The 26,425-nt window shown below is 54.1% G+C and overlaps 12 protein-coding genes across 12 annotated transcripts; 8 read left to right on the forward strand and 4 right to left on the reverse strand.

The window, feature by feature from the left end:
* The first annotated feature begins 1,135 nt into the window (after positions 1 to 1,135).
* Positions 1,136 to 5,104, forward strand: PV07_09153 (uncharacterized protein). Its single transcript, XM_016396384.1, has 3 exons — positions 1,136 to 2,112; positions 2,169 to 2,918; positions 2,970 to 5,104. Exons 1-3 carry the CDS (start codon positions 1,951 to 1,953, stop codon positions 4,437 to 4,439), a joined length of 2,382 nt encoding a protein of 793 aa, XP_016246240.1. The 5' UTR covers positions 1,136 to 1,950; the 3' UTR covers positions 4,440 to 5,104.
* A 151-nt stretch (positions 5,105 to 5,255) lies between these two features.
* PV07_09154 (uncharacterized protein) lies at positions 5,256 to 6,849 on the forward strand. The gene is made up of 2 exons (XM_016396385.1): positions 5,256 to 5,717; positions 5,865 to 6,849. Exons 1-2 carry the CDS (start codon positions 5,325 to 5,327, stop codon positions 6,525 to 6,527), a joined length of 1,056 nt encoding a protein of 351 aa, XP_016246241.1. The 5' UTR covers positions 5,256 to 5,324; the 3' UTR covers positions 6,528 to 6,849.
* PV07_09155 (GTP cyclohydrolase II) lies at positions 6,717 to 9,136 on the reverse strand. Its single transcript, XM_016396386.1, has one exon. The coding sequence runs from the start codon at positions 8,986 to 8,988 to the stop codon at positions 7,693 to 7,695; it is 1,296 nt and encodes a 431-aa protein (XP_016246242.1). The 5' UTR covers positions 8,989 to 9,136; the 3' UTR covers positions 6,717 to 7,692.
* Positions 9,137 to 9,234: 98 nt separating this feature from the next.
* PV07_09156 (uncharacterized protein) lies at positions 9,235 to 10,214 on the forward strand. The gene has a single exon (XM_016396387.1). It carries the CDS (start codon positions 9,370 to 9,372, stop codon positions 10,027 to 10,029), a length of 660 nt encoding a protein of 219 aa, XP_016246243.1. The 5' UTR covers positions 9,235 to 9,369; the 3' UTR covers positions 10,030 to 10,214.
* On the reverse strand, positions 9,815 to 11,537 carry PV07_09157 (uncharacterized protein). The gene is made up of 3 exons (XM_016396388.1): positions 11,067 to 11,537; positions 10,392 to 10,881; positions 9,815 to 10,340 (listed from the first exon to the last, which is right to left on the reverse strand). Exons 1-3 carry the CDS (start codon positions 11,248 to 11,250, stop codon positions 10,061 to 10,063), a joined length of 954 nt encoding a protein of 317 aa, XP_016246244.1. The 5' UTR covers positions 11,251 to 11,537; the 3' UTR covers positions 9,815 to 10,060.
* A 178-nt stretch (positions 11,538 to 11,715) lies between these two features.
* On the forward strand, positions 11,716 to 13,888 carry PV07_09158 (mannose-6-phosphate isomerase, class I). Its single transcript, XM_016396389.1, has 2 exons — positions 11,716 to 11,974; positions 12,031 to 13,888. The coding sequence occupies exons 1-2, from the start codon at positions 11,944 to 11,946 to the stop codon at positions 13,332 to 13,334; spliced, it is 1,335 nt and encodes a 444-aa protein (XP_016246245.1). The 5' UTR covers positions 11,716 to 11,943; the 3' UTR covers positions 13,335 to 13,888.
* Positions 13,545 to 16,184, reverse strand: PV07_09159 (uncharacterized protein). Its single transcript, XM_016396390.1, has 2 exons — positions 14,803 to 16,184; positions 13,545 to 14,701 (listed from the first exon to the last, which is right to left on the reverse strand). Exons 1-2 carry the CDS (start codon positions 15,560 to 15,562, stop codon positions 14,052 to 14,054), a joined length of 1,410 nt encoding a protein of 469 aa, XP_016246246.1. The 5' UTR covers positions 15,563 to 16,184; the 3' UTR covers positions 13,545 to 14,051.
* A 441-nt stretch (positions 16,185 to 16,625) lies between these two features.
* Positions 16,626 to 18,343, forward strand: PV07_09160 (uncharacterized protein). Its single transcript, XM_016396391.1, has one exon. It carries the CDS (start codon positions 16,777 to 16,779, stop codon positions 17,884 to 17,886), a length of 1,110 nt encoding a protein of 369 aa, XP_016246247.1. The 5' UTR covers positions 16,626 to 16,776; the 3' UTR covers positions 17,887 to 18,343.
* A 206-nt stretch (positions 18,344 to 18,549) lies between these two features.
* Positions 18,550 to 20,089, forward strand: PV07_09161 (cytochrome c). The gene is made up of 4 exons (XM_016396392.1): positions 18,550 to 18,797; positions 19,219 to 19,409; positions 19,463 to 19,557; positions 19,619 to 20,089. Exons 1-4 carry the CDS (start codon positions 18,767 to 18,769, stop codon positions 19,641 to 19,643), a joined length of 342 nt encoding a protein of 113 aa, XP_016246248.1. The 5' UTR covers positions 18,550 to 18,766; the 3' UTR covers positions 19,644 to 20,089.
* A 204-nt stretch (positions 20,090 to 20,293) lies between these two features.
* Positions 20,294 to 22,595, forward strand: PV07_09162 (uncharacterized protein). Its single transcript, XM_016396393.1, has 2 exons — positions 20,294 to 21,159; positions 21,210 to 22,595. The coding sequence occupies exons 1-2, from the start codon at positions 20,664 to 20,666 to the stop codon at positions 22,436 to 22,438; spliced, it is 1,725 nt and encodes a 574-aa protein (XP_016246249.1). The 5' UTR covers positions 20,294 to 20,663; the 3' UTR covers positions 22,439 to 22,595.
* Positions 22,596 to 22,851: 256 nt separating this feature from the next.
* Positions 22,852 to 26,017, forward strand: PV07_09163 (uncharacterized protein). The gene has a single exon (XM_016396394.1). It carries the CDS (start codon positions 23,024 to 23,026, stop codon positions 24,101 to 24,103), a length of 1,080 nt encoding a protein of 359 aa, XP_016246250.1. The 5' UTR covers positions 22,852 to 23,023; the 3' UTR covers positions 24,104 to 26,017.
* PV07_09164 (uncharacterized protein) lies at positions 24,670 to 25,821 on the reverse strand (the record flags this gene model as incomplete). The annotated part of the gene is made up of 1 exon (XM_016396395.1): positions 24,670 to 25,821. The coding sequence occupies one exon, from the start codon at positions 25,819 to 25,821 to the stop codon at positions 24,925 to 24,927; it is 897 nt and encodes a 298-aa protein (XP_016246251.1). The 3' UTR covers positions 24,670 to 24,924.
* Positions 26,018 to 26,425: the final 408 nt, after the last annotated feature.

Below are 26,425 nucleotides of genomic sequence, written 5' to 3' on the forward strand. Positions count from 1 at the left end.
CACTTCAACTTGGTACCTGCTCTCTCGGTCCAGGTACCGAGCACAGCACATACACATGTCGATCTCCTTCAAAAACATACATAAACTGAAGATAAAGGCGTCATGAAGACCAGAATTGATTGTCGCATGGCGGAAGGATCCAGCCAATACCGGGACGACAACGTAATAAAAGTCAAGGTCCATCTCGCGGAGTGAGACACCCAGCTCCGTTCCTCCTGCAACCTGGCTCTCCTGACTTCTTCAGAGACGGCGGTGATGAGAGATCCCCCCTACCATTGCATGCATGGCAGCACACTCAATATGCTTTGCCTCCCACCTACTCACCGCAGAAGCAAATGGCGAGCGGTGAGTATGAGAGTGGGCTTTGGGAGAAGTCCAGCTGCGAAGGAAGCGTCCGGTAATGTACGGAGGACATGGCACATGGTGGGGACTGGGTACGGACTGCTCGTACAGACCAGTCAGTACATTGTCACTGTGGATGAGAAGGTTAATTCCTTCTCTCTGGTGCAAGATTTTCAGGAGGGATTTATTTTATTTATTCCCTACGGCGCACCCTTGCAGAATGACTAGTTCGCCGGAGTCGACTGGAAGAAAAAGACGAAACCTCAGTGGACGAGGTGATCCGGCATCCGCGCCCCGGTCGTGGTCTTCACCTGGCCTCTGGGAGTTGAGACTTGGGGGCGCCAGCGCACAGGAACGGGGCTCCGAGGCTGAGAAGAGGAGCTGGCAGAGGTCGGAGTTGGAGGGCAACCAGGCCAACTCCAAGCAGCTAGCGACGGTTTGTGCCTGATCAACCCTGCCATCCAGCCCAAACTTGTCGCCGGCCCTCCAGGGATTCCGTCGGGCTATCCCTGTGGCTAGTCCGTGCTAGAAGCCAGGGCTTGCACGGGGCTTGCACGGGGCTTGCCTGTTTTAAGCCGCTTCCCTGAGTGACGGAGGCCCTCACTGCTGCTCTTGCACAGGGAGGGCCGCCCCCCCAGATGCCAGAATGCCGGATGGGCCTCACTCTCCAAACCTTGAAAGCCTCGCATCGCATTCGTGCTGACACGGCGCCAGTACCATCTCGTTTCGCTTGTCACCCACCGTCACTATTTTGTCTCTCCCCTTTCGTAGGAAAAACAATCACTCCCCCCCAGCCCATCTCACTCAACAATACCGGTAATCACACACTCTCGTTTTCCTTCGCCTGCTCAATGTTGCAAAAGCAGGGAGATTCTGGGCTCTGTCATTGCAATTTTGCATCCCAGTTGGTCACATAAACCCTTGCTGGAACCTCTCTGGGCGGACGGGCTCCAGCGCCCATCAACCTCCGTGCCTCTCCCTTCCCCCAGCCCCCCCCCTGCCGTCCCGACTCGGTCAAGACGCGCCTCCCACATCGCCTGCTAATCGTCCGAGCACATCGACAACACGACCGAATTACAGTCTTGTCACCTCGACTGCCCTCCTTTGATACTAGACTGTGACCGTCAACCCCCTCGGTGTCAATCAAGAAAGGGGAAGACGCTGCCTATCCACTTTCCCAACGCCCCCTTGCGGGTCGGCATCCGCCAATCGACCATTCCTCTAGCTAGCTTCCTTAGTTCCCTCGAGCGATTTCGAATTGGGTCCTGGGTCCTTTGATCCTGAGCATCATCTTCTTGAAGCTCGAGCTCGATCATCATTTACCCTCCTGCTCTGCACCGAGCTGGCGTAGGTGCAACCTCACGAGCTTTGAGCCACTGCACGAACAAGCCAAACGACACCTCCGCCCCTCTTCGACTCTGTGCTCTGAAACACATGTACAGAACCATACGAAACAGCCAGGAAATGACGTGTTAAGGTCTCGGAAAACCAATCTATGGGCGCAGGGCAGCCTCAATAAGATACACTTGTCCCACATATTCCACGACGACAGACAAGAAAGCGACGGAAGAAGAGCCCATCCTGTCCTAACCAACTCAGTCGACCACTATGGCTGTCACGGAATATGGCCAAAGGCCTAATTCTTACGCCTTGGCTGCACTGGAAGACAGGTTCGAAGTGATCAAGGAGATTGGAGATGGAAGTTTTGGAAGTGTTGCTTTGGCCAGAGTGAGAGCGAACGGTGCCAGTGTGGCTCGCCGGAACTCTATGGTATTGTTGCTTCTGCTATGGTCTTGTGTGGGCATCCCCCAACTGACGTCCTCTAGGTTGCGATCAAAACCATGAAGAAGACCTTCGACTCCTTTGCTCCATGCCTAGAACTCCGTGAGGTCATATTTCTACGCACACTCCCATCCCATGCTCATCTGGTGCCGGCGTTGGACATCTTCTTGGATCCCTTCAGCAAGAAACTCCATATCTGCATGGAGTACATGGACGGCAACCTGTATCAACTGATGAAATCCCGGGAACACAAATGTATGGACGTCAAAAGCGTCAAGAGCATCCTCTTCCAGATTCTGTCAGGTCTTGACCACATCCACGCTCACAATTTCTTTCACCGAGACATCAAGCCGGAAAATATCCTGGTGTCCACTTCAGCACCTCACGATTCACAGTCAGCTTTCAGCAGATACTCCTCTTTGGTCACTCCGCCTGCTACACCGCCAGCGTATTCCATCAAGATTGCCGATTTTGGCTTGGCTCGAGAGACCCACTCCAAATTGCCCTACACCACATACGTCTCTACTAGATGGTATCGAGCGCCTGAAGTTTTACTTCGAGCTGGCGAGTACTCGGCTCCCGTGGACATCTGGGCTATCGGAGCGATGGCCGTTGAAGTGGCTACTCTGAAGCCCCTCTTTCCCGGAGGCAACGAGGTAGACCAGGTTTGGCGAATCTGTGAAGTGATGGGGAGCCCAGGGAACTGGTATACCAAGGCCGGTACCCGGGTTGGAGGCGGTGAATGGAGAGAAGGGACGAAGTTGGCCCAAAAGTTGTGCTTCTCCTTCCCAAAGGTGATGCGAACCCCAATACTAAAACGTGGCAAGCTTACTAACTCCTCGCAGATGGCGCCCCATGCCATGGACACCATTCTACAACCGCCTCACTGGCCCGCGACATTCAGCAACTTCGTGACATGGTGTCTGATGTGGGATCCTAAAAACCGCCCGACGTCTAAACAAGCTATGGAGCACGACTTCTTTATTGACGCTGTTGATCCTCTTCGACCGAAGTCCTCATCACGCCTGCTGGGGCGGAAGCACTCGGACCTAAGTTTCAGATCAAAGGATGCGACCGAAACACCCACCGTCACATCTAAGCCGTCCTGGTTTCGGAGATCGCTTATTGCTCGAGAGAGCGCACCTGCCGTGCCCCAGCACAACTCGGAAATCAAGGTTACACAGCAAGAACCCGAGACCTTGGTCAGCAGACTTCGACCTCAAGCGAGTAAACGTGCGACGTGGACCAATGGCACGAGTGCGACTGGTGCTGCACCAATGCCTATCCTGCCCTCGATCCGCCCTATCTCTCCCTTGCCCAACGCTGTTACTGCCCAAGCAAGTTCGACATTCGCATCTCAGCCAGAGTCGAAGCCCAACTCGTCTAAACCGGTTGAGGAGAAATCAAAGAAGATTGGCAGGCAGCTATCGATCAATTCGAATGGCAACCATTATGCCGATATCCATCGTCAGGAAGCCGAACGAGCCTTGAATGCAAACAGTGGATTGGTGTCCCCACCCAGCGGCCACAAAGAGAGCTTCTTTTCACACTTACGGAAACGTGCGAGACGATTTTCGGGCAGACACGGACTGGCCTCACCGAATGGCGATGATGTTGAGGCCAATGCCGCAAACGTGCCGTGGTCGAATAGATCTTCGCTCATGGTCGACAGCGTCATCCCCGAAGGAAACAACGACTTTTCAGATCTTGACAAGATCCTACAGAATGTTCGGTACAGCCTTGATCGTGCCGAACCAGAGTCTCTACATCGAAAATCATCCACAGAGGTGGTATCGAATTCAGGAACACTGAAACGGACACATTCAGTTCCCAGGTCACAAGGCAGCAGATCAAGCGAGAATCTTTCACAGACACCTGCTCCCACGAATAATCGGACACGACGTCCTTTGCAAATTAACCAGTATGAAACTCCTGAAGAAGCTGACGAGCTTTTGGATGAAGCTCTCCGGTCGGCTCATCGGGCGGTCCGCCGCTTGGACCAAACCACCTACCCGAAAGACCATGCGCAGCGAACTGCGTTGGCACAGAAGGATTATAACCGACAGTCATTACCGCAACTACCTAGCAACCCAGCACTACACGGCGCCTACCTCACGCCGTCGCCGTCCGCCAAGAGGAATGGCGTCCAATTTAATTCCGATGCTGGTTCACAAGCCGAGCCATTGAACATCACCAAGAAACGAACCGAATACGAACACGCTCCTTCACACTGGCCAACGCCGCCATATGAGGAGAACGAATGGGCATCTGCGGCTGCCAACAGCATTTTCGCCGCCGGACAGATGTTTCGATAAATGATGATATTGGCTCCTATGCCGACCTACCACGCTCGTTCAGATGGCCAAAGTTTCTGTTCTGAATATCTTACAACGATATACTGTTATCTGATATCCTGTACGAAAAGAGAAAGGGGTGTGCATCGCACGAACGCAGATTCATGCGCGGTAATATTTGAGGGCTTTTTTGGGAAATCCCAATGCACGAAGGCGCAAGGCCCTGAATGGCCGAGAGTGTTTCGAGAAGACTGTCCATGATGTTGGTGGGCGTTTCGATTCTTCCCTCTTCGCGACGTGGCTGGCCCGGTCACACACACCTGGGTCCCCGTCGCATTGGCATGCGTTCTTTCTGGAGGTGTCATGAGAGTTGGCCAAGGAAGTGAAGTCTTTCTTTTTGTATGGGCTGCATTTTGGGTTTTGCCAGCGATATTTTGGCATTGTCGGCTAAGACAGCGACAGAGTTTTCATTTGTTAATTGTGCTCGAAAGAGAGAACTGTACAGCTACATTGGTACTACTACCATCATATGTATGGACCAGATGAGATGGTGCGATATCGGGATTAAAGGTTTAGAGAATTGCTGGACTTTGGACTTAGTGGTTGGCATAGGAAGATGGCGCTGGTTCCTCGGTCCCGAAGACATACGAGTTCCAGAATATCAATCAAGCCGATATGTGAACTGATCTGCTCCCTTATTGCCATGCCTGTTCTTTGATTCTGGAGAAGGCTGAGAAGAGGTGACGCCGGCTGAAGTTCGGCCCTCCAACCTCAAGCTGTCTCCTTCCTGCCAAGCCTCGCGTTGGAGACCTCCCTCCATGTTCGCTCCGCTTAGCTATTGACTGCAATTGCCCTTCCTCGACGATCTGAGTCCTCCTATTCAGAGCTTCTTGGGGCCCTGGCACGATGAACAATCTCCAAAGGGTGAATCCATCCAAGGGTCTGATGAACATCAACCATGCTATGTCTCCTCTCTCAATGTGCCGGCAATGCCTGCGCAACACCCTGCGCAACCAGTTCCATCGACCTCGACTCCAGCCGCCCCTCGTCGCGCGCCGTACAGCCTCAACGGATGGCAGCAAGCCCATCGTACTCGAGCAGCCCGACAAATTCCGCCCACCCTCGCATCCCGCGCGATTGGGTCGTCCGCGTCGGCCGCCCGCGGCGTACAATCAAGGAACGACAACAGAGGAAAAAGAGAGGCAGAAGAGCAAGTCCTACCCGCACATGTTCCCTAACAAGGGTACCTTTATGCATTGGTTCTTGACGGATCGGTGGATTCATCTTTGGATTACGATGGTGAGTGCGACAACCTCCTCATTATACCCTCTCCTCCGAAGATGGTAGAATCTCGTGAGGGTGGGATAAACCAGAACCTCCCAACTCCCCGGGTACAATTCAATAGAGGCGTTCAATTAACTTGCATTGTTTTCTTTGACCGAACAGGGCACGCTCACAATCCTCGCTTGCATCACCTTCACCCAGTCATTCATGCGGACGTCACCCTACGCACACCTGATCCCTCCCATATCCTCGTTACCGCTCCACCCGATAAACTACATCCGGGAAACCCTGTCCGTGCTCCGCCTCCACGTCGACTACGAGACGGCCAAGACGAACGAGTCGCGGCAGCAGAAGATCCTCGACGCCCAGAAACGCAGGCTGTACCGGCGCGCCCACGGCCTAGAGGACCTCAACGCGGACGAGGACCAGGGCATCGACGTGCGGGGCCTGGTCCCTTGGGACGACGGGCTGACGGCCAAGGAGAGGGAAAAGGGCGGCAGGGACATGGTGCTCACGGGCCGCGACATGATTGCGCTCGGCGGAGTCCCTGGAAAGGCCGGCGCACAGGAGGACGTGGACGAGTTCGCCCGCAGGCTGGAGACGGAGCAGGGCGAGCGGGTCAAGCTGCTCAAGGAGAAGGGCGTGGATGCCGTGGTCAAGGCCGAGGCCGAGGCCAAAGCCAGGGGCATCAGTGTCCAAGACGCACTCCAGCAACAGGAGCTGCGCGTCCAAGAGATGCAGGACCCGGACCAGGGCCAGGATCTTCAGCAACTGCAGCAGCAGCAGCAGAAGCGGAAGAGGAAGCTGTGGCTAGGTATCTGGTGATCTTTCAACAAGAGGAATTTTGGCTGTAAAAGAGCGTTAGACTTGCGGCTCGGGCTCAATGCAAGACTCCCTGCTATTGAATGTTATAAGTCGAAAAGAAGTTCCGAACCACTCTGACTCAAAAAAACCAGACATCACACGGGGATAGATAGCCACGCCACTGGAAGAACGAGCTGAGAAGTCGAGTGTACAACGTATTAAAATGTCTGTCTACCTGACAAGAGGGTACCTGAATTGCAATTGCAGCCCTGGACCCACGTTCTATGTTCCCCTCCCGTCGCCCATGAAATCATATATGCGATATATATGCGGGTAGATAGTGATGTCCTACTGCATGCACTGACTGCATGCACTCGTATGTATGTGTATATGTTCCTCGTCTCTCTCTTTCTTCCTTTTGGCAAGATATGCGTACGAGGTATATGCTGTAAGTGTGTGCGTAGTGGTGGGTGTGGGTGTGTGGGTGTGTGTACGCACCGACCGGCATGTATGGACATGCTCGATCTCCTTGATCTCCGCGGCCAGTTCAATTCGCCCACATGGTACGTACTTGCACATGGACATGGTACTGCAGAGTGCTCCGTCCATGTCGTACGCCACGGCGTGGGTACGGGCTCGCGGGGCTTGCATGATATGCCCTGCGTGCGCCTCAGTCCGACTCCGTTCCAATGCCGCCGGACAAGTTGTTCGTCACTCATCGTCTCTCATGTTTGATAGTGTTTGAGAGGGCGTGATTGTTGTATCAGAGTCTCTTTTTTCTTTCTGATTTTTCCTCCGGAAACCAATTTTGAGTGGTTGCCATGTCCGAAGTGAGTCGGCTTGGAGGGCTTGTCGATGGCAGCCCTTCTTCTTCTTCTCACCCTGGGTTTCCTCGTATTCTGGGCGGCAGTCGCCCCATTAAATAGAGATCTGGATCCGAGTCGGGCGCGGGTTCGTGCCGGTCTCTTTCGCCTAATAATCCAGTCGTTGACACGAGTAGCGTCTCTTCGGAGATGGTGATGCTGTCAGGCACGTGTGGCTTTCCCAAACTGCCAGGGTCGAAGCCGGCGACTGGGCGACACGATGAGGTCCAGAAGTCCAAAGGGTTGGTTCCATTCGTCTTTTTGTCTGCGCAAGAATTTCCGGCCTGGTCCCAGTTCGCGATTCCGTTCCCACCGTTGTTTTCCTAGGACTCTTCGTGAATCATATGTCCCATCCTCCCAATCTTTGTCTCGAGGTATTTTTCAATCTCTGCGCCTCGGACACCCTTGGCCCCAGCCGTCCTCCATGCAAGAGGGATCATCGGTACCCTTTCCCGTACTCTTACCTCCTTCCCGGGTCCTTCCACTGCTCGTACCTTATCAGGGTTGTTAGTAAGAAGCCTGATGCCTCTCTCTGCCTCTGGTTTCTGCGCATCACTGTCGGTGCCAAGTCCGAGATCTTGCAGTATTGCAGTGGCAAGGCCATAAGTCCTTGCATCGGCCGGATGCCTCAGTAATAAATTCGCTTCAACAGTGTCATTCCCCAAGTCCTGCAGATTGTACGCCTTTAATTTCGAAGCGAGACCAATCCCTCGTCCCTCTTGGCGTAAGTAGACTATGACGCCGCCCGTAGAGCCGGGCAAGGACATCAGTCGGGCGGCCTCGTCCAGTTGCTCTCCACAGTCGCAGCGGGCAGACCAGGCTGTTTCGCCTGTGTAGCATTCTGAGTGGATTCGGACAAGTGGCGCTTTGCCCAGAGAATGGCTGCTCATCTGTATGTTATCAAGGACATCACCCAGGCTCGCGATGGGATGGTGGGGATGTTCCGAGTTTTGTTCATCCTGGGAAGCATTCGGGGCCCTGACAGCGCCCTCTGCCAGTGCTGTTTCGAGAACACCATCCTCCGGGACCGTCGTTACGTTCTTTAACGCGGAGCCACTTCTGTGCCGTTTGTTGAATGGCCTCCTGCTCTGTTCTGTGGGATCTATTCTCGAACTCGTCCGACCCGGTCTCAATCTTCCAACATAAGCGCCACGAATCATGCGATCCATCTCGGTTTCACCGGGCTTCTCGGCATCTAGACTGCGACTTCGTATATTGTTGCCGAAGACAATCGCCAGGTGCTCCTTATTATCAGAGTCATTCTGATATAAATGCAGGAACATCTCCGCTCCGGAGGTCGTCGGTATCCGCGCCCGGACCAGACATTCTACTTGCGGTAATCTCTCGAGCAAGCGGGGTTGCTTCGTCGAGGGGTCGTCGAGCGAAGTGTCGACGGGGATGGACTTCGGTTCAGATTGGAGATGACGGGAAGGAGTTCCAGCTCCCGGAGTGGCGGGAGGAGTGAACGCAGGGGATATTAAGTTGTTGGGGAGACCAGGCGTAGGGGAAGCATTGTCATCGAGGTCGGACCAGCCGCCCAAGTATGCGGACGAGGGCCGAGGGACGGGCGATATGACTGGAGACGCATGTGAAGGAAGGTCGTTGGCGGGGCGAGCCATTCTTGGTAGCCGTCGTTCGGTGTATATACAGTGAAATCTCTTCACTCTTCTAAAGATTAAGAAAGAAGCATGGCGACTCTATACCTGGGGCGCAGAGGGCAAAGGACCATTGGAGGGAAGGTATTGCTGGCGGATGAGAGGAGGATGCGGGCGGCACCGACTTTTAGAAGCGGAGAGAAGAAATTCGCTGACGAAATTCCCAAGCCTCGGCCTCTCCTCCGCACTTTTCCCTCTCGTGCTTCTCCCGCTGATTCTACCCGTTGAGCCCGTCTGGCCGTCATTCAGCGTTGCTGCTTGGTCAGTCGGCACCCGAGATTGGGTAATCACCAAAGCACCTGGTCCGCCCCTGTGGAAAACACCCTCTCTATATCGGTCGAGAAGATGCCCTCCCCAGATCGAGACACCCTCCTGTCCGCCGCCCAGGCCTTTTGCAACGCATTTGCCAGCAAAGAGGCGCCTAACAAGATCTTCAGCCATTTCTCAAGCTCCGATGATGTCCTTGCCCTAGAACATGGCCTGCCGCAGCTGGCACCGTTCTTGGGGCGCGAGTTTCGGGGGCAGAGGGGCCTGGAGGAATACTTTGGACTTCTGTCCTCTAACCTACAATACGAAAACATGCGGTTCAGTAACTTCGTCGTCGATGCACATGTTCTCAAGGTGTCGGTCCGTGGAGAAGCAAAGTTCACCTGGACCAAGACTGGTCAATCCTGGGACGAAGTCTTTACCTATGTCCTAGAGTTTGACAAGGAAAACAAGGTCAAGGTCTACGAGATATGGGCGGGTAAGATCGCCCCCAGAAGCCTGTGTTGGCGTTGCAGTAAAGTTGCTTCGAGATCCTCTTTCTCCTGGACACGGCTATGGGGTACTAACGACAAGCAGACAGTGGCGCTGCCTACCTGGCCAGCAAAGGCGAACTGTGAGCGAAGGACCAATTGGCTTAATCACCACTGCCACTCATCAGTCGAGCAATATCCTGCCGTTCACGGCGTGTCCTACCCCAATGCTCATCTGGTTCATCTTCCTGATCATCTCCTAGATTAAATGTGTTGCTGGATGTGACATCTTGGTTGTACTACTTGACCCCGGCAGGTAGGACGAACCGCGCATCAACGAGCATCTCCTGTACGTCCTCATCAAATTTTAAACTGTAGTTGGGTTTCTGGAAGCTCTTGACCTTGGCTCGGTAAAAAGTGTCGGTATCAGGGTATTTCGCGTATACGGTCGTTCCGATTGAGAACTGTTGACTGCTCGGGGCTATCTGTGGGATAGGTACTAGGTCTCTGGCTGTAGCCTTGCGTACTGTCTGCTTGCCGGACGCATCATCCTCTGGGTCTCTTACATCATATTGAATCCTGCGGACCAAGTTAGCGGAACGATCTTCGGACGGGACTGCTTCGACCCACGGCTTCTTCTCCTGCCAGACTTTCTTGATGATGCCGTGAATGCCCACTCCTTCTTCTTGCTCTGCCTGGTCCTTCGGAAATTTGTAAAAGACTTCGGTTCCGGATACAAGGTGACCAGCCCTCTCAGCCTGGAGGCCCTTGTGCGTCTCGCTCCCGTCATCGCGAACAATTGTGGCTGCTCGATTCTGGCTTGCTGTGCTTGAACTTCGTTGGGAGGTGCCCTTGACGCGTTTCATCATCTCTAGACGACCATCCCCGGGGCTGGGCCCGGGAGACTCAACGGCTTCTGAATCAACAGCAGGCCGCTGATGCTTCCGTGATTTCGGCTGACCATTCCGGGGAGCCGGTTCATCGTTAGATCTCATGGTCTCTAGGATAGCAAGATTGCTGATGATGTCGTCGTCATCGTGGACTTTCTTCTCACTTTCCGCGTATCGGAGGTTTTCTCGATACAAAGCGTCCAACCGTCGGTACTGGTCAGGAGTTCCGTCTATATGATCATGATCAGTCCAAATCTCAGCCAAGTCTTGGACGGTAGACTCTGAAAACATTCTCAAATTCGGAAGCCAGGCCATGGATTAGTTTCCATATTGTCATCGCCTCAAATGCCAGACGCGAGCTCACAAAAGGACCAAAGGAGCAAACAGGGAAAGATGGGGCACAGGGCGGACCTACGTCCGGCTACTTTGATCTCTTCCTCCAGGGCCATGATGTCTTGGCCAATCTTTCTGCATTTTTCGTTGAATTCTCTGGCCTTACGCAGGCTTTCAAGCGCTCTGGTGAGTAGATCATTTTCAAGTTCAGTCTCCTTCCCATCTCGACCAGCAGTTGCGCGGGCCCCTCGAGGACGGGATGACATGTTGGAAGATCGTGGTATTTGAAGAACTATTTCCGAAAGCCTGGAAGGGAATGTCTCTGGTTTGTGAAAGAGAGAACGCAGTATCGCTGCGCCTGAAAAGGATGACAAGGCCTCGTGCCCCTTGTGGAATGTACCGGCAGGCGCAAGCTATTTGTCCGTGGACAACGGCGGCAACTTATCACTAGATGGTACTAAGATACAATCTGTAGATTATGCCGACAATATAGAGATGAACAGACAAGGAAAATGTGCGATTTCTCAATATAATATGGGCTGCTGTGTTCAAGGGCATGGAAGACATGGTTTGGAGGCGTGATTGGTGGAGAGACGAAGAATGCGCCAGCGTGGAGGGAGCTACGGACACGTATGAGGCCGGTGAAGCGCATTCTGTACGGTGAATCATATGACTCTGTATACGTCCTTTCTCAAACGTCAAAGTCTGGCCAATTCTATCAGACTGACCAACCACGTTCCCCTCCAAGTCAAAAACGTCTTCAATATCAAGTGGATCTGGTCTCAAGCCACTCTCGCCTTCTTTCACCGCCATATTGCTTTCACCAACTGGACTCCCCTCAAGACTCGGAGGCACCAAGTCATACTGACACTCCCTCCTTATCTCAGTCCAAGTCAGACGACACCATCAAGTTCCAGTAATTATTAAAAGACTTGGGGTTGTGCTGAGGTCTAGCCATCATGCAAGTCCCCTTAATTCGTCTCCAATGCGGTATGTATGGGCATTTTCACAACGTCTGTCGTCGCCATGTCACTGACTTCGCCAAGGCTGCAACAGCTATGACTGGGGCAAGAAAGGGAAGGACTCTGCGGCGGCCAAATATGCTGCGGCGACGCCTTCAGACAACTTCACCATCCAAGAAGACAAACCATACGCCGAACTATGGATGGGCACACACCCTTCCCTGCCTTCTAAGGACCTCGTCACTGGTAGATCTCTGCTCGATCTCGTCGCCGACAACCAAGCACTGATGGGCACCGACATCACCGAGAAATACAACAAAAAGCTACCGTTCCTCTTCAAGGTCTTGTCCATCAACAAGGCATTGTCCATTCAAGCCCATCCCAACAAGAAGCTTGCCGAGAAGCTCCATGCCAAAGACCCAAAGAACTATCCAGACGACAACCACAAACCCGAGATGACACTCGCCATCACCCCGTTCGAAGGCCTCTGTGGATTCCGCCCCCTCAACGAAATTGCTCACTTTCTCGCAACCATTCCACCCCTGCGTGAGCTGGTCGGTGAGAGCGAGGCCAAAGGCCTTGAAGAAATCGCCAATTCTTCCTCGCCATCTCTCGCCGATGCCAAATCCCGCCTCAAGGCCGCGTTCAGCTCGCTCATGAAGTCTTCCAAGGCAGATGTCGCCGAAAAATCCCACGCCCTCCTGGAGCTCGCCAAAAAGGGATCGATTTCTCCAGGCCCCAGTGTGAACACCTCCGAAGAGCTCTGCGAACTCGTACAGCGATGCAACAGCCAGTTCCCAGAAGACATTGGCCTCTTCGTGTTATTCTTCCTCAACTTCGTCAAACTCCAGCCCGGCCAAGCCATGTACCTAAAGGCGGACGACATCCACGCGTACATCTCCGGCGACATTATCGAGTGCATGGCAAGCAGCGACAACGTGATCCGCGCGGGCTTCACGCCCAAATTCCAGGACGTCAATACCTTGACCGACATCTTGACCTACGACCACAATCCTCCCGAGCAGCAGCTCCTCCAGCCCGTCGACTACCCCTACGTCACGCTCAACGACAAAGCCTACAGCTCTGGCAGCGACTCCTTGCTGTACGATCCCCCGATCGAGGAATTCAGCGTCGTGCGCACGGTGCTCAAGAAGCCCGGCGCCAAGGCCACGTTCGAGGGCATCGCCGGGCCCAGCATCGTCATCTGCACGAGCGGCGAGGGCAAGGTCAGCGTCGGCCCCAAGACGGAGGACTTCAAGGAAGGCTGGGTGTACTTTGTGGGCGCGACCGCCGAGCTGGTCATCGAGAGCTCCGCCGACGAGATGGTCACGTTCAGAGCCTTCTGCGAGATCGACGACCAGGCCACCAAGCAGAACGGGGCGCATTGACTAGCCGCCGCCCCCCGCAGGACGAGAGCTCAGCTGTGAGCGACGTCTCGACGCGACAGGAGCAACGGAAAGTGCGAAAAGGCACCCGCCATGAAGGGGGAGTCGAGGAAGAGGGATACGGATGTGCCGTGATTTTCTATGCATGGGTTTTATGAAGACGGGAGATTAAGAATCGGACCAGATATAACGGACAGAACGATCGAAAAGTTTCAGCTTACGAGGAAGAACCGGACGTGGTAGATGAGGGCCTTAGAAGAGGGAAACTTCGGTTGGCAAGAGTCGCAGTCACTCGTGCAGACAAGGCAATGCAGTATTCCTTCTGACCCTTCAATTTCGCGCACCACAAAAGTCTTCTTGCCCAGTCAGGGGTTCCACGGAGACATACGTCCATACATGTCGGGGGGGACAGAACAGCATCGCTGGTCGGCGGTGTGCCCGCTCAATTTACCGCTCTGCGTGTACACCGGCGTAGGGCTGACTCGCTTTCCGATATTTGTGCGTATCATCACATGCAAGGAGAGCCCTATCACTGCCCGCAGATTGGAGCGTTAACAGTCGCCGCAACCCCCTTGCGCGCCGTCCCGAACTTCAGTAACGGTGAGACTCGAGCTTTGCCCGCGAACGTGAAATCCACCTTGCCTTCACATGCTCAGAAGTTATCTGCTTTTTCATCCCGCAAGCCCTTGCTGCCCTGTTCCTCCACCAAATGCCCAAAATTCACTGTATCTTCCGCCGGCGGACCCGCATGGGCATATGCCCGACGGGCTTGGCCGCGAATTCGATGATCTGATAGCCCCTGCCGCCCTGGACGCCGTGATCGGGGGGCGCCCTGGGCGCGCCCTCGGCGTAGGCGGTCTCAAAGTCAAAGTCCCGACACAGCAGGACCAGCACCAGGCGGAGCTCCATCATCGCCAGCTCCAGGCCCAGACAGCCGCGCGGGCCCTTCTCGAACGGCCGCCACGCGTCCTTGGGCTGCGGGGTTCCGCCGGGCATGAAGCGGTCGACGACGAACTTGCGCGGTTCGGGCCACAGGTCGCCGCGTTGGCCGAATCCGTAGTGTGCGATCCAGACCTGTTGCCCCTCGAGCGGGAGCTGCTGGCCCCGGAACGCCACCGTCTGGACCGGGTGGTTGGGCAGGGTCGTGCGCGTGGTGCTCGCCGTGGGGAAGAGGCGCATGGATTCCTTGACGGCCGCAGTCGTGACGGGCAGGTTGCTGAGCAGTCTGGGGTCGGAGAGGAGCATGGACGCGGCCTTGGAAGGATCCGGGCCGAACACGGCGTCGTGTTCGGCGCGGATCCGAGCGAGTTCGTGGGCGTTTGAGGGTTCGGAGAGGAGGGCCAGGGTGTATGCTATTGTTGATGAAGTTGCTGTAAATCTCTCAGTTGAGCGAAGCCAAGATCAACACGAGCTGCGAACACAGGGACGTGGCAAAGCACGCCGTTGGACAGTGAGAGGGGCTAATACTTACTGTCATGGCCTCCCAGGAGCAGTGTTTTGACGTTGTTGCGTGCAAGAAGCATGAATTCCGGATCAAGCTCGTCCGTCCGGCTTCCGCCCTTGCCCGACGTCCCCATCTTTTCCTCGCGATAAGCCTGAAGAAACAAATCTACAGCGGCCTTTGTCCCGGGGGAATTCGTGGATTTCGTCTCGGCGTGTCTCTCGCGAATCATGTCCTCGATGATTCGGTCCTGTTGCACGCAATGCCACCACTTGAACGGCCTGCTCAGATTCCACGAGATGACGTCCATGCTTGGTCCAGCCCACAAGACGGCCTTCTGGAAGTGTGTTGTCAACTCGTTTGGTCGGCGTTGGGAGTCGAAGTTCTTCCCCAGCACCACCTCGCCGATCACGTCGATCGTCAGGGACATGGCTGTCTCCTGGATTGGGAAGACTTCGCCGGTCGACGCGTAATTTGAGATTCGGTCTTTGAAGACGAGCCCGTGCCGGACGAGGAGGGGGACCAACGTTGAGAGATACTGGGTCGAGAAGCCGGGATTGAGGATCGACCGGAGCATTTTCCACTCTTGTCCTTCAGCAGTCACGACTGAGTGCGAGCCGACCAGAGGTCCCAAGACCTTGGAGTTGACGGGATGCTTGGGAAGGCTCTTCGCTTGGGTGATTTGATAGGCCACATCGGGATCATGGACAAGCATCAGAGGGTTGCTGATCGGCCACAAGTCCAGGTAGAACACTGGCGGCATGTTGTACTTTTCACCGATGTAATACATCAAAGCATGGTAGTGGACTTGAGCGCGGTCAGTGTCCTTGTTCACCGATCACAGGCCCTCGGAAGCCATATCACTTAGGCCAGGAACTTGAAAAGGTCCATTTCAAGGGCCTCAACTCCATTGGGACTTACATCCTGGCGGCATTTCCCTTCTCGCCATGCCTATGATTTTCAAATGACCCCACCAAAAGTCGTGAGGTGGACATGGAAGATGTCGATACTTAGCACGCTGACGGCGCCATTTCAGGGAGAAAGACAGGAGCCATGCCACGAAAGAGAGAACAGAAGCCGCTACCAGTGCAGCCGTGTACTGAGAGCTCAACATGGCGTGAAAAAGGCTCGACAACAATCCGCACGGAAGGAGAAGAGAAAGACAGGCCTGAAGTTGAAGGAGGCCTTAAAACAAAAGGGTCTCTGGCAGTGTCTCCCCAGCCATGGCACGCCATTGACAGGAAAAGGTGACGAGTCGACAAGGTTATGCTTTCGGCCTGATAGGCGAATCTCGTCTGGATCCTCGAAGCTGACATGGCTGTCGAATCCTTGGGCCAGGGGTATGTTTATCAAGGCTCAGAGAGAGCGTGGCGTACAGTAAGCGCACACAAGTCTCCACACCTCCTCTTGTCCTTTCTGTAACACCATGGAGTGCGGAGATCTATGCGCCTTCAACTGCTTGGATGAGCGGCTCTAGGCTGGGCGGAGCGGTTGAAGCCCAAGCGACTCTTCGGTGCAGCTGCATCTTAGGTGAACTGGAGACCGAAGTGCTACAGCATGGTCGTGAGAGACAATGAATGGGTCAGGGCATAGCTTGAGAGGGATTCAGTCCATTTCTAGGAAAGTCAGCTCTGATCTAGGGCATCAGTGGCGGAAAAGGCAGTATCGATGCCAGTATGGAAGAAGTCTATAGGATCGAGCAATAAAGCAAGACAAATGGAAAGGAGTGAAGCAATGAAGCAGCAGTCAGACAAGCAAATCACGATTTGTAAGCCAAGCAGTGCAGGCCACAGGGTGCAACACTCTGTATCACTCTCATTTAATTGTCGACCTGCGTCTTTTTTCCATCTGTACAGGCATAAAGAACGGTGTGTTTTGGATTCTGGTGCAAACTTCACTTCATCTCGTCAGGCTATTTCCCTTCACCAGGGTATTGGAGAACCTGCCAGCCCTTCAATCCCCATCTTGCTCGCCGCATACTCAGCATCCAATATAGTAATACTAATGGCTCCTATCCGAGTAGGAATTGTGGGGTTATCAAGCAAACCTGGTGCATGGGCAACTCTGGCCCATCTGCCTCGACTGGCCAGCTCGCCAAACTACAAGATTGTGGCTCTGTGCAACTCGACCTTGGAATCCACGAAGGCTGCCATCAAGGCACACGGTCTCCCTGAGTCGACCAAAGCCTACGACTCCTATGACCAGCTCGCCGCGGACCCTGATGTGGACTTGTACGTAGTCTCAACGCGAGCCGATACCCACTACGATGTCGCCATGCCGGCCCTGAAAGCCGGACGCAATGTCTATGTGGAGTGGCCCCTTGCTGCAACGACAGAGCAGGCAGAGGAGATGGCTGCTCTTGCCCGAGAGAAGAATGTAAAGACCATTATCGGCCTACAAGGTCGCATCTCACCTAGTGTCAAAAAAGTGAAAGACCTCATCGACACGGGGGCACTTGGAGAAATCCACAGCGTCAATTACCAGGGGGCGATCCACGTCTGGCAGAACAACGCGGCGAGCGAGAGATATCATTATTTTATGGATCGCAAAGTCGGTGGGAACCTGTTGACCATATATGGCGGCCACATCCTCGACTCCATCCTGTATGCGGTGGGAGAACTGAAGCCTGGCGGCTACATTCCCATGGCGGCCAATCTGCGGCCTAAAATGCATGTCATGAGATCTGACGGATCCTTGTCGGAGGAACTCTACGACAAGAACACGCCTGACCAGATTCTTCTCCAAGGACGCCTGGACAGACACCCGTCTGCGGTGTTCAGTTTCCACCTGAGAGCCGGAGACAGATTCATCGGCAATCCAGGGTCGACGTGGAGGATATATGGCACCAAGGGTGAACTGGCCGTTGAATTTGCGAGTGCAGGGCCACAGATGGCCAAGGCAACCAGTATGCGCTTCTCCAATGCGGAGAAGGGCGTCGTCGAGGATATCACAGTGGACGAAGGTGGCCAGGAATGGACAGACTTGCCAACCCAAGGCCAGAACATCGGTCGATTGTATGAAGCGTATGCTGCAGGAGAACCCTACGGCGACTTTGATCTCGCTGTCAAGAGACACGCGCTCCTCGACGAATTCTGGGCATCGTTACAGCAGTGAAGGCAGAGCAGGGCATGCTCGGCATTGCCCAATCTGGGCCGTACCAGCCGGCTGGTGCCTTTCTTCCAACTCCTCCTGCAGGCTCTGTCATGATGATACACCGGTTGGACGAACACGATCGGGTAATAGGATGTAGTAGGTTGTAGTGGTTTGGCGCAGTTCACCATTGTGGCGATGGTCCAGCTACCCGAGCAGTTGCCGCAAATGTTGAAGCTGTGCAGCCGTTCTTCCGGGCCAGTCGCCGACGTCATCGATCTCTTCGTTTGGCTGCAAGTGACGGAGGCATGCGAGGGTAGAGCTTGGGAGCTTGCACAGCATCTTTGGCTACTTTTTGTGCTGGGAGCTTGCTGGCCTTGGATTGGGGGGTCATCATATAGACCACACTGAACGCATCTGGTACTCGGACATGATAAGAAGGCAGACCCAAGAGAGAGATTCAAACACAACAACAGACAAGCAAAAAGTAAAATTGGCTCAGCCACGGGCTCTGGATGAGAGCGCAGTTGTGTCCCGGTTCATTGCCTGCGCAGGCTGCGCTGAGGCAGTTGGATCCCCGAGAATTGCCGATGACAAAGGCCCCAACGTGATTCGCAGGTGGCCGCCCGGAAGAAAACCAGCGAAAAGCCACAAAAGGCGCTGCCGAGTGGGCGAAATGGCCGGCGAGTGGATTGTGAGTGGATTCGATCCTGGTGGTGCTGGGCTGTCGTTCATCGGCGTCACCTTTTTCTTTTCTTGCTTCCCCTTCGACTTTTTTGCTCCGATCAACATCTTCACTATTTGCTCCTACAACAACCACCCAAGCTATCTCATCTACTAGAACTGCCTCAGACATCCTCACATCGGTCCTCTCTTTGCTTCAGTCTACTTCAGTGCACTCAACATGGCCAAGGGCGACGATGGTTTCAAAGAGGGTGAGTGCATACTCTTCTCCCACGATCCTCACAGCTTCGCAGCAGCTTCACGCAGTGCTTTCACCTGCCAACTGGTCACGGTTTGCCCTCTTGTATCACAACCCAGTCTCACTGCGAGTCGCATGACCGCCCGGCGCCGCTGTCCAGGCTCGTCCTCGAGCTGGGACGCTTCTGTGCCAACCATCATACCATGATCGTACGATCACAGCGCGACAAAACTACGACGTCCTTCTTCCTGCGGATATTCGACTTGAGGTTGTTGATACAATGGCTTGGTCATATTTGGCATTTCTCCCGCACGAGCTCGACGAGCTCGAAGCGAACCGGACCCGGCGAGAACCGAAAGCTGCTGTGAACAAGGCCGCAAAGAAAGCCGAGCAAGAAGAGGCGAAGAATACAAGCTCACAATCACTCCTTCCAGGTGACGTAAAGAAGGGTGCCAACCTCTTCAAGACAAGATGCGCGCAATGCCACTCCGTTGTAGAGTCGGAGGGCAACAAGATCGGCCCCAACTTGCATGGGCTGTTTGGCCGCAAGACTGGCTCCGTTGAGGGCTTCTCATACACCGATGCGAACAAGCAAAAGGGCATTACGTGGAAGGAAGACACTCTGGTAAGTTTGTTACTTTCACTCCCCCAGACACTATGGTTGCTGACTTTCTCCAGTTCGAGTACCTCGAGAACCCCAAGAAATATATCCCCGGCACAAAGATGGCCTTCGGTGGTCTCAAGAAGGGCAAGGACAGGAACGATTTGATCACGTTAGTTTCTCTTGAGCCTCAATGGCCTTGTACCTCTGGGCTTGTGCTAACTCTCTACCAGCTGGCTGCGCGAGGAGACCAAGTAAATGCGATCTCTACCTTAGTTGCCACAACTGCTTAACGGTGCGCTCATTTCGACGCTCTTCGGGATCATCGGCTGCTTGTATCATCAAAGAAACGGCGAAGGCGCACATTTACCTAATCTGAATATTGGACTTGCATACCAATAAGCCGGGTGGGATGGGACGGTAGAAGCCGGAGAAGCCGGTAGACGAAGCTCTTTGTACATAAAAAAACAGAATCCTCCTATTGCTTGGTTCCTCCCAAGGCGTACCTGCATTTCCTCTGGTGAAACAGGCACAGCTTAGCTGCAGAGGACGGACAATCAAGCAACTCTTCTCTCCTCATTCATTACTCGTGGACCTTGAGATGATGGAGATGCGCAACCCTCTCGCCGCTTGGGGAGCTCTCGATTCCACCCCTCTCAAGCTGATAAGCCAGTTAGCCTCCTTCTGAGCTGGCTCGCACCCCCAATAATGGAGCTGGACTGCGGCATTGACCAGAGCTAAATATGCAGCGGGGGCAGGTCGCCCTTGCATCAAGGAATCCTGGTCTTGACCGTGTTCTGGGCTGTGATTGGCAGGGCGGTTCGCCTCTAGACCGCGACACCATCACTGCCAGCTGTCCCAGCCTCCATCATTTCTCTCTCCTTCGGATGTCTTTTGTTGCAAAGTTGCCTGACGCAGCCCTTTGAGGGTGCTTGTAGGCGTACCAGTCGAATGGCATGCCCCCCGTCCCTAGATTTCGGCGATCGCGTTGTGAGAAAGAGGCTGGGCTTTCCCGCATTCTCCAGACATGGACTTTCCCTTTTTGCCTTCTCAAACATAGTGACCTCTCGTCTCTTTGCACTGGTTTCTTTGCATTGAAACAATAGAGACGGCTTCCTCAAGGGTGACTGCACTTATTCGATCGTTGCCTAGTGACAGGTCTTTGTACAAAGTTCAGCCCTGCTCTGGGAGGCGACCTCACTGCCGGCCTCCTGCCCCGCCCCGCCTGCGCCCTCTGCGCAACCTCATGTTCTATTCCCATTTCCTCTCTTTTCCGTTATGGCTGCCATGATGCCCTCACCGCCGATGGAGGACCTCTACGGGGAAAGATTGCATGGAGATGCGCATTCGTTGTTGGAGGCATCAATCGAAGATTTTGAGGAACAAGAGCGGCGCTCACCCCTTCTATCCGGCTTCAGGTCAGAAGAAGGAGACAGTGAAATTGACGATCAGTCCAGCGCAGGTTTACCCTGGTCACCTCCAGGCTTTAAGAGTCGAAATTCGAATGCAAGTGGCTGGTTCAGGCAGGATCCATATGGAAAATACGATTTGCGCCCTTCGATAAGTCCCTCACGGTCACGGCAAACCAGTCCAGAGATTTATCAAGATGCGACCGAAGGAGATCCAGATATCACAATAGCCGTGAATACACCCCTGCCGGCAGGTACAGACTCACCAGTAAGGGGGCGGTCTCCGGAAGCAGAGCCGCAATATGAAGCAAAGATGGGAAAGTTTGACCAAGCGGATGCCTTGCCTCCTGAGAGTCCAAACAATTGTAAATGGCAACACTAATGGAGTCTGTTCAATTCACTAACCGTGCCCTAGACATTCGCTTACAACTCCGAGCAGAAGTGCAACATCGAGAACCGTTCGTTCCATTTCTCAACTTCGTACAAGGAAAGTTTGACGCCATGACCAAGACGAGGTCAAGCACTTTCATATCGATTATAACCACCATCTTGGTTGCTTCGCTTCTACGTATCATCCTTGTTCCTCCGATTCCGCCTCCTGTCCCCGACTTGGTAAAGGTCTCAACTCTAGCGAAGTCATTCGAGCCCTTAATTTTCTATTCAGAGAATGGCTATACACAGATTACGGCACTACAGGAAACGAGTGTGGCGGTGTGGGATTTGGGCGAATCGGTCAGAAGCGCCAACATGACTTCAGCACCGTTGATTGTGCGTTCCCTAGACGAGCTATCCGAGAGCTTGAAAACTCTCGGTCTAGAGTTGACTCGGTTCTTCGCTGATGTGGATTCGGACGTCGACAGCATCTTGCTGGTGATGGACTGGGCGAAACGCGAACTGGAAGGCGTCACATCAGCTCAGGGAATGTCGTTCTCTGGAGTGATATTTGATCATCTGCATGGTATATTCAACCGAGGAGGGTTGCTTGAGACATCCAGAGGCCCCACAGCTTTGGGCAAGTTCTTGACCGACATATTTGGTGCAAGCTCGCCGCAGAGGGCGAGGGCGACCCTGACGAGGACATTCCACGAGTTTGTGAATGTGCTTGAGGAGTCGATCAACAGCGAATTGACGCACTCCGCAGCGCTTTTTGCGTTGTTTGAATCGATCGATCGACAATTCCTGAACCTGCAACGAACGGTGGTCCGAGAAACCGATACGCAGGAAAGGCTTGAGAATGATCTTCTTTCATCCTTGTGGACCAGGGTGATAGGTCCAAACGCAGCAATGTTGAGAAAGTTTGAGAAGAACAAACAGCTGTTGTCGAGCGTCCGAGCGAGGACGGTCAACAATAAGCATCTACTCATGGAGCATCATGGAAGACTGCAGACTCTCAAAGTGAATCTGGAAACTTTGCGGAGGAAATTGGTCAGCCCCTTGGTGAGGAGGAATGATTCTGTTACCGTTGATAATGCCAGCGTCATCGACCAGCAGGTCAGAGGGCTCGAGGGGACATACGATTATCTAAAGGGGGTCAGAGAAAAGCAAAAGAGCAAACTGATGGAAATGGTCTATGGGGCGAAAGCAAGCCGGACGAGGCTGGTGGGTGTCAGTGGTGATATGGAAGGCATAGGGCTCGACGGTTGACTTCTTGGATACGTGAATGAATGAATAAATATTAGCAGAGGGCTTGGGTTAGACGAGGCATCCATGGTTATGAGGTTCTAAACTTATGTGATAGGAAATGCATTTCGCCTTGTAAAACATAACATCGATCTACGCGCGCATCGTCTGCGTCCCATCTCTTGAGCAAATAGATCTCAGCAGCTGAACAAGACTAGCTCTAAAGCGTAGATTGATTGGGCCGCCTGGTTTTTAGAAAGAGCCATGTTGGAAAAGTCAGGATCTACCTTGTATGTACCGAGTAATAAGGGCGGCACCACTGAGCACCCCTACCAAATCTGGACATCGGACTTAACATGGAGTGCAGCCATGGTAACTCCGGGAAACTCACATGGACTTTTTTCTTTGGAATGTCCGGCCCTCAATACAATCCTCCACAACTCACCAAGTCTGCCAAATTAGTGCTGTATTCAGGCCCGGTGCCTCCTGTCGCTCTTTAACTCTATTGGCCCCAAACCCCTAGGATCTTGTGGGCTTCTGTGGTGGAATCGATCTCCAAGTCTTTCGACACCCGCCCGCTTCAGATTGTTCCCGCGCTACCTTTGTGCGATGCCTTCACTCACGAACTCCCTCCCTTTCTCCCCAGCCGAGCTTGCGTATCTGCATACCTCCCTCTCCTCCATACCGCCTCTGCGCCCAGATGCGCGGTCTCTGCCGACCGACTTCCGACCACTGAGAGCAGAGACAGGTGTACTTCCGGCTGTGAACGGTAGCGCACATATTGGGTTCAGCGATGGCCGTGAAGCCATCGTGGGCGTCAAGCTCGAGGTAGAAAAGACTGCCGGAGGAAACAGCGTGTCGAATCCGGAAGATGGCGCGATGGACATTGACGCAGACGACAAGGGTCAGAACAAGGGTCAAAAACGTGGAAAGGGAAAATCCGAGTGGGTAACTATTACGCTCACGCTCCCGGGTCTTCGAGACGACGATGCAAACTTGGTGTTTCTGGAGGAAATGCTTCGTGAGCCGTTGGCAGTGCCGTCTTCTTCGAACGCCACATCGCTGCAGGACAGCTTGATCATCAATTCCCGGTGGCACTGGCACGTCTACATCGATGTCCTTCTCATTTCACCAAATGGACTTGCAAGTTACCCCCTCCCGCTCTTGAGCATGGCCACACATCTGGCATTACGCGACACCCGCATTCCAAAGCTCAAAAGCGAGGGCGAAGAAGATCCCATTGCGGATGATGATTGGATGGCAAGCACGTACCTTTATCCACGAACCACACCACTCAGTGCAAGACCTCCTGTTACGCTTCTTGTCGTCGTGATCGGCGACAATATCATTTTCGATCCCAGTCGAGAGGAACTCGCCGTTGCGGACGGTATCATCGCCGTCAGTGTTGGGGACACAGCGAAGGAGGCAGAGTTTCAACTGCTTGCGACACGGATGATCGACACTCCTGCGAGAGACACCATGAAGGGTGTGCCGCTGTCCGGCGAGGCAGAGGAAGGGGTTGATGTGCCTGGTGTTTGGCGGCCGAGGATTGGTGGTGTCAAGAGAACTCTGCTGAAGAAGGTGGTCAATACTGTGCTTACTGGGGGTGTGGCTCAGGATGTTATGAGCGGCCTGGATGGATTTCTGAGCGCCGAGATGAATGCTGAGACTGGTACGAGCATGGGATGAGGTGAACGACTTGTGAACCGACGACCCTTGAACCGACGACCCTAAGTCAGATTTTGCCAGAACGAAGGGGATCTGAAACCCATGAGCAACCCACAAGCCTTGTCAATGGCCTCCTCGATGTCACTAAGATGCGATAAATCCGGTGCATCTCGGAGAACAGTCAAACAGCAAGAGAACGGACTCTGCCAACTCACATTGGCTGCCGGCGGACCGTGCGAGACTGTACAACCGTCATCTGGAAGACATTCGGATCTCTTCTTTGTCCAACCCTAGGCAGTTCAGGAGGTGGCCCACAGAAGCACTTCAAGACAACCTGGGCATTTCCGTCGGCCAGCATATGCCCACAGTGATATTCGAAGCTGGTTTCAGCCCTAGTCGAGAATCTGACCATTGGCGGAAAGCCGACACGGGATTCAATGAAAAAGCCGGGTTTGTGGCGGACGAGCCCATTTGAATGTTTTCTTCATCGTCACGAGCTATCTTACAAGAACTTGTTGGGTCTATGGTGGATTCTTGCCATGGGCAAAAGATACAAGACCACTCTGGCGCCGCTACCATCTCGAGTCAGGGAGTCAATTTGCAGCACGAATGCTGAATGCATTATGCAGTATGTGATATGTGGATATGGGATAGCAGAAGGCTGCTCCTGCTCTCGACCAATACTTTTTTCAGGTTTCCCCTTCGACAAACAAAATGCTGACTCCAGATTTTATATCATCCCTTCCAAATCACTTCCGTACGCACTGATGCCACTACGCCGGTTGGTGCTGTAGGTTATGGTTTTCTTTCACCGACCAGATTTTGACACCCACATCCCCTCTTTATGCCCTCTCGCTTTGCAACACGCCATACTGGCCCTGCTCACCGGTCTGGCTGTCATGGCCCTTCTGTCTGGCACGGCCTCCTTCGACACCAGCCTGGCCCAACTCGCCGATGGGGTCCTCGTTGCGGCCCAGGAACTCACGCTCGGCCAATCGGCCGGGGTCATTGACGGTGCCGATGGCGCCGGTGAAGGTCTTGGTCTGGGGGATGCTTTGCGAGACGTCTGCGTCGTCGAGGTTCGCGCCCTTGGGTTTGAATGTGTTCTCGGGCATGGCGGCGCCCGTGACGGTAGATGTGTATCCCGGGGCGGCGTCGACGTGGGGACGGACGCCCGTGCCGGCGGCTGGACCTCCGGCACCGCTGCTGCTGCTGCTGCCTTTGGAGGTGTTGATATCCGAGCCGGAGCGGATCTGGGACTGGTCGATCCCGCCGGCAGAGGACGATGTGGTCGAAGCACCAAAGTCGCTCTCTCCCGCCGGTCGACCAGTTGAACCGCCGTACCCGCCACCTCGTTGCTGGAAAGCATTCGATTGCCCACCCGCATAGGCACCTTGGTCGCTGTGCGCACCGTCGAATTGTGCCTTGCCCGCCGCGTCCGGGTATTTCAGGCCCGCAACCCCCCTCTCGTCGGCCCCCGCGCCCAGAGCCTCTCTCCTTCCACGCTCGCTGCCTGACACGGCCGGAGGCAGCGTCGACGCCCCCGACGTGTCTGTGTTGTTGAGCGTGGACTGGTCGCCCCGGACGCCCAGCGGGTGGGCCGAAGTGTTCTCGGCAAAACCCCCGTGGCTCTTGAGCGATTCCGCCGCGAGAGAGTCCGAGGCGATGGGCCCGGTCGGCTCTTGGGGGATGTTGTTGGGATCGGGCTTGGGGGCACGCGGGTCTGCTGTGAAAGACATGGTGGAATTTGGCCGAACTGTTTGTTGGTGGGAGAAGGAGGAGGTACAAGTAGATAGCAGCAGACGTAGCGCGCTTCAACGGATCTGTTTTTCGACCTTGGTTGCTTTGGGTTTTTGAATTCTCTTCAGGTGACAAGAACACGAGGTTTCAGGACAAGTTTATATGATTTAGAGGAGAAAATGAAGAAGAAAAGAGCTCACGAGACAATCGATGTCAGGTTGAAGAAATTCCGTGCCTTTCGCAATCATCATCATCATCGCAGAAGCCCCTGTCACAGAAAATTGGTGGTGACATCATTTCATGGTCCACTGTGAAGTCATTGTTGAATATTCGCCGTGCGGCGCTGCCACTGGCCGGGCATCTTGTCCCGAGACCATTCAACACATGAACCGGTGATCGAACGAGATTCTTCTTGTCATTAAAAGAGTCGTAGGCCTCGTATCAAATCTCATTTCTCTATGTTGCCATGTTGCCCATAAGTGTGCGGTTCCTCCCTACCCTTTCTCTTTGAGTGGCAGACTTACAAGAAAGCCGCCTGCAAATCACACACATGTGGAAAAAAAAAGACACCCCGCAAAGTCAACCTGGTATCATGCCTGTAAA

This window comes from Cladophialophora immunda (genome assembly GCF_000835495.1).
Source record: "Cladophialophora immunda strain CBS 83496 unplaced genomic scaffold supercont1.5, whole genome shotgun sequence".
Classification (NCBI taxonomy): domain Eukaryota; kingdom Fungi; phylum Ascomycota; class Eurotiomycetes; order Chaetothyriales; family Herpotrichiellaceae; genus Cladophialophora; species Cladophialophora immunda.

Bases quoted from the DNA above. Each gene is read 5' to 3' on its own strand.
- PV07_09163 (XM_016396394.1), top strand. From the start codon at position 23,024: ATGCCTTCACTCACGAACTCCCTCCCTTTCTCCCCAGCCGAGCTTGCG.
- PV07_09155 (XM_016396386.1), bottom strand. From the start codon at position 8,988: ATGGCTCGCCCCGCCAACGACCTTCCTTCACATGCGTCTCCAGTCATA.
- PV07_09159 (XM_016396390.1), bottom strand. From the start codon at position 15,562: ATGTATTACATCGGTGAAAAGTACAACATGCCGCCAGTGTTCTACCTG. The intron at 14,702-14,802 runs GTAAGTATTAGC...AGAGATTTACAG, and splicing joins GCTCCTGGGAGGCCATGACA to CAACTTCATCAACAATAGCA.
- PV07_09161 (XM_016396392.1), top strand. From the start codon at position 18,767: ATGGCCAAGGGCGACGATGGTTTCAAAGAGG. The intron at 18,798-19,218 runs GTGAGTGCATAC...CACTCCTTCCAG, and splicing joins CGACGATGGTTTCAAAGAGG to GTGACGTAAAGAAGGGTGCC. The intron at 19,558-19,618 runs GTTAGTTTCTCT...ACTCTCTACCAG, and splicing joins GACAGGAACGATTTGATCAC to CTGGCTGCGCGAGGAGACCA.
- PV07_09157 (XM_016396388.1), bottom strand. From the start codon at position 11,250: ATGTCATCCCGTCCTCGAGGGGCCCGCGCAACTGCTGGTCGAGATGGG. The intron at 10,882-11,066 runs GTAGGTCCGCCC...ATGATCATATAG, and splicing joins AGAGATCAAAGTAGCCGGAC to ACGGAACTCCTGACCAGTAC. The intron at 10,341-10,391 runs GTGGGTCGAAGC...CTTGGTCCGCAG, and splicing joins GTCTGGCAGGAGAAGAAGCC to GATTCAATATGATGTAAGAG.
- PV07_09153 (XM_016396384.1), top strand. From the start codon at position 1,951: ATGGCTGTCACGGAATATGGCCAAAGGCCTAATTCTTACGCCTTGGCT. The intron at 2,113-2,168 runs GTATTGTTGCTT...GACGTCCTCTAG, and splicing joins TGGCTCGCCGGAACTCTATG to GTTGCGATCAAAACCATGAA. The intron at 2,919-2,969 runs GTGATGCGAACC...AACTCCTCGCAG, and splicing joins TGTGCTTCTCCTTCCCAAAG to ATGGCGCCCCATGCCATGGA.
- PV07_09158 (XM_016396389.1), top strand. From the start codon at position 11,944: ATGCAAGTCCCCTTAATTCGTCTCCAATGCG. The intron at 11,975-12,030 runs GTATGTATGGGC...GACTTCGCCAAG, and splicing joins CTTAATTCGTCTCCAATGCG to GCTGCAACAGCTATGACTGG.
- PV07_09154 (XM_016396385.1), top strand. From the start codon at position 5,325: ATGAACAATCTCCAAAGGGTGAATCCATCCAAGGGTCTGATGAACATC. The intron at 5,718-5,864 runs GTGAGTGCGACA...TTGACCGAACAG, and splicing joins TTCATCTTTGGATTACGATG to GGCACGCTCACAATCCTCGC.
- PV07_09162 (XM_016396393.1), top strand. From the start codon at position 20,664: ATGGCTGCCATGATGCCCTCACCGCCGATGGAGGACCTCTACGGGGAA. The intron at 21,160-21,209 runs GTAAATGGCAAC...ACCGTGCCCTAG, and splicing joins TCCTGAGAGTCCAAACAATT to ACATTCGCTTACAACTCCGA.
- PV07_09156 (XM_016396387.1), top strand. From the start codon at position 9,370: ATGCCCTCCCCAGATCGAGACACCCTCCTGTCCGCCGCCCAGGCCTTT.
- PV07_09160 (XM_016396391.1), top strand. From the start codon at position 16,777: ATGGCTCCTATCCGAGTAGGAATTGTGGGGTTATCAAGCAAACCTGGT.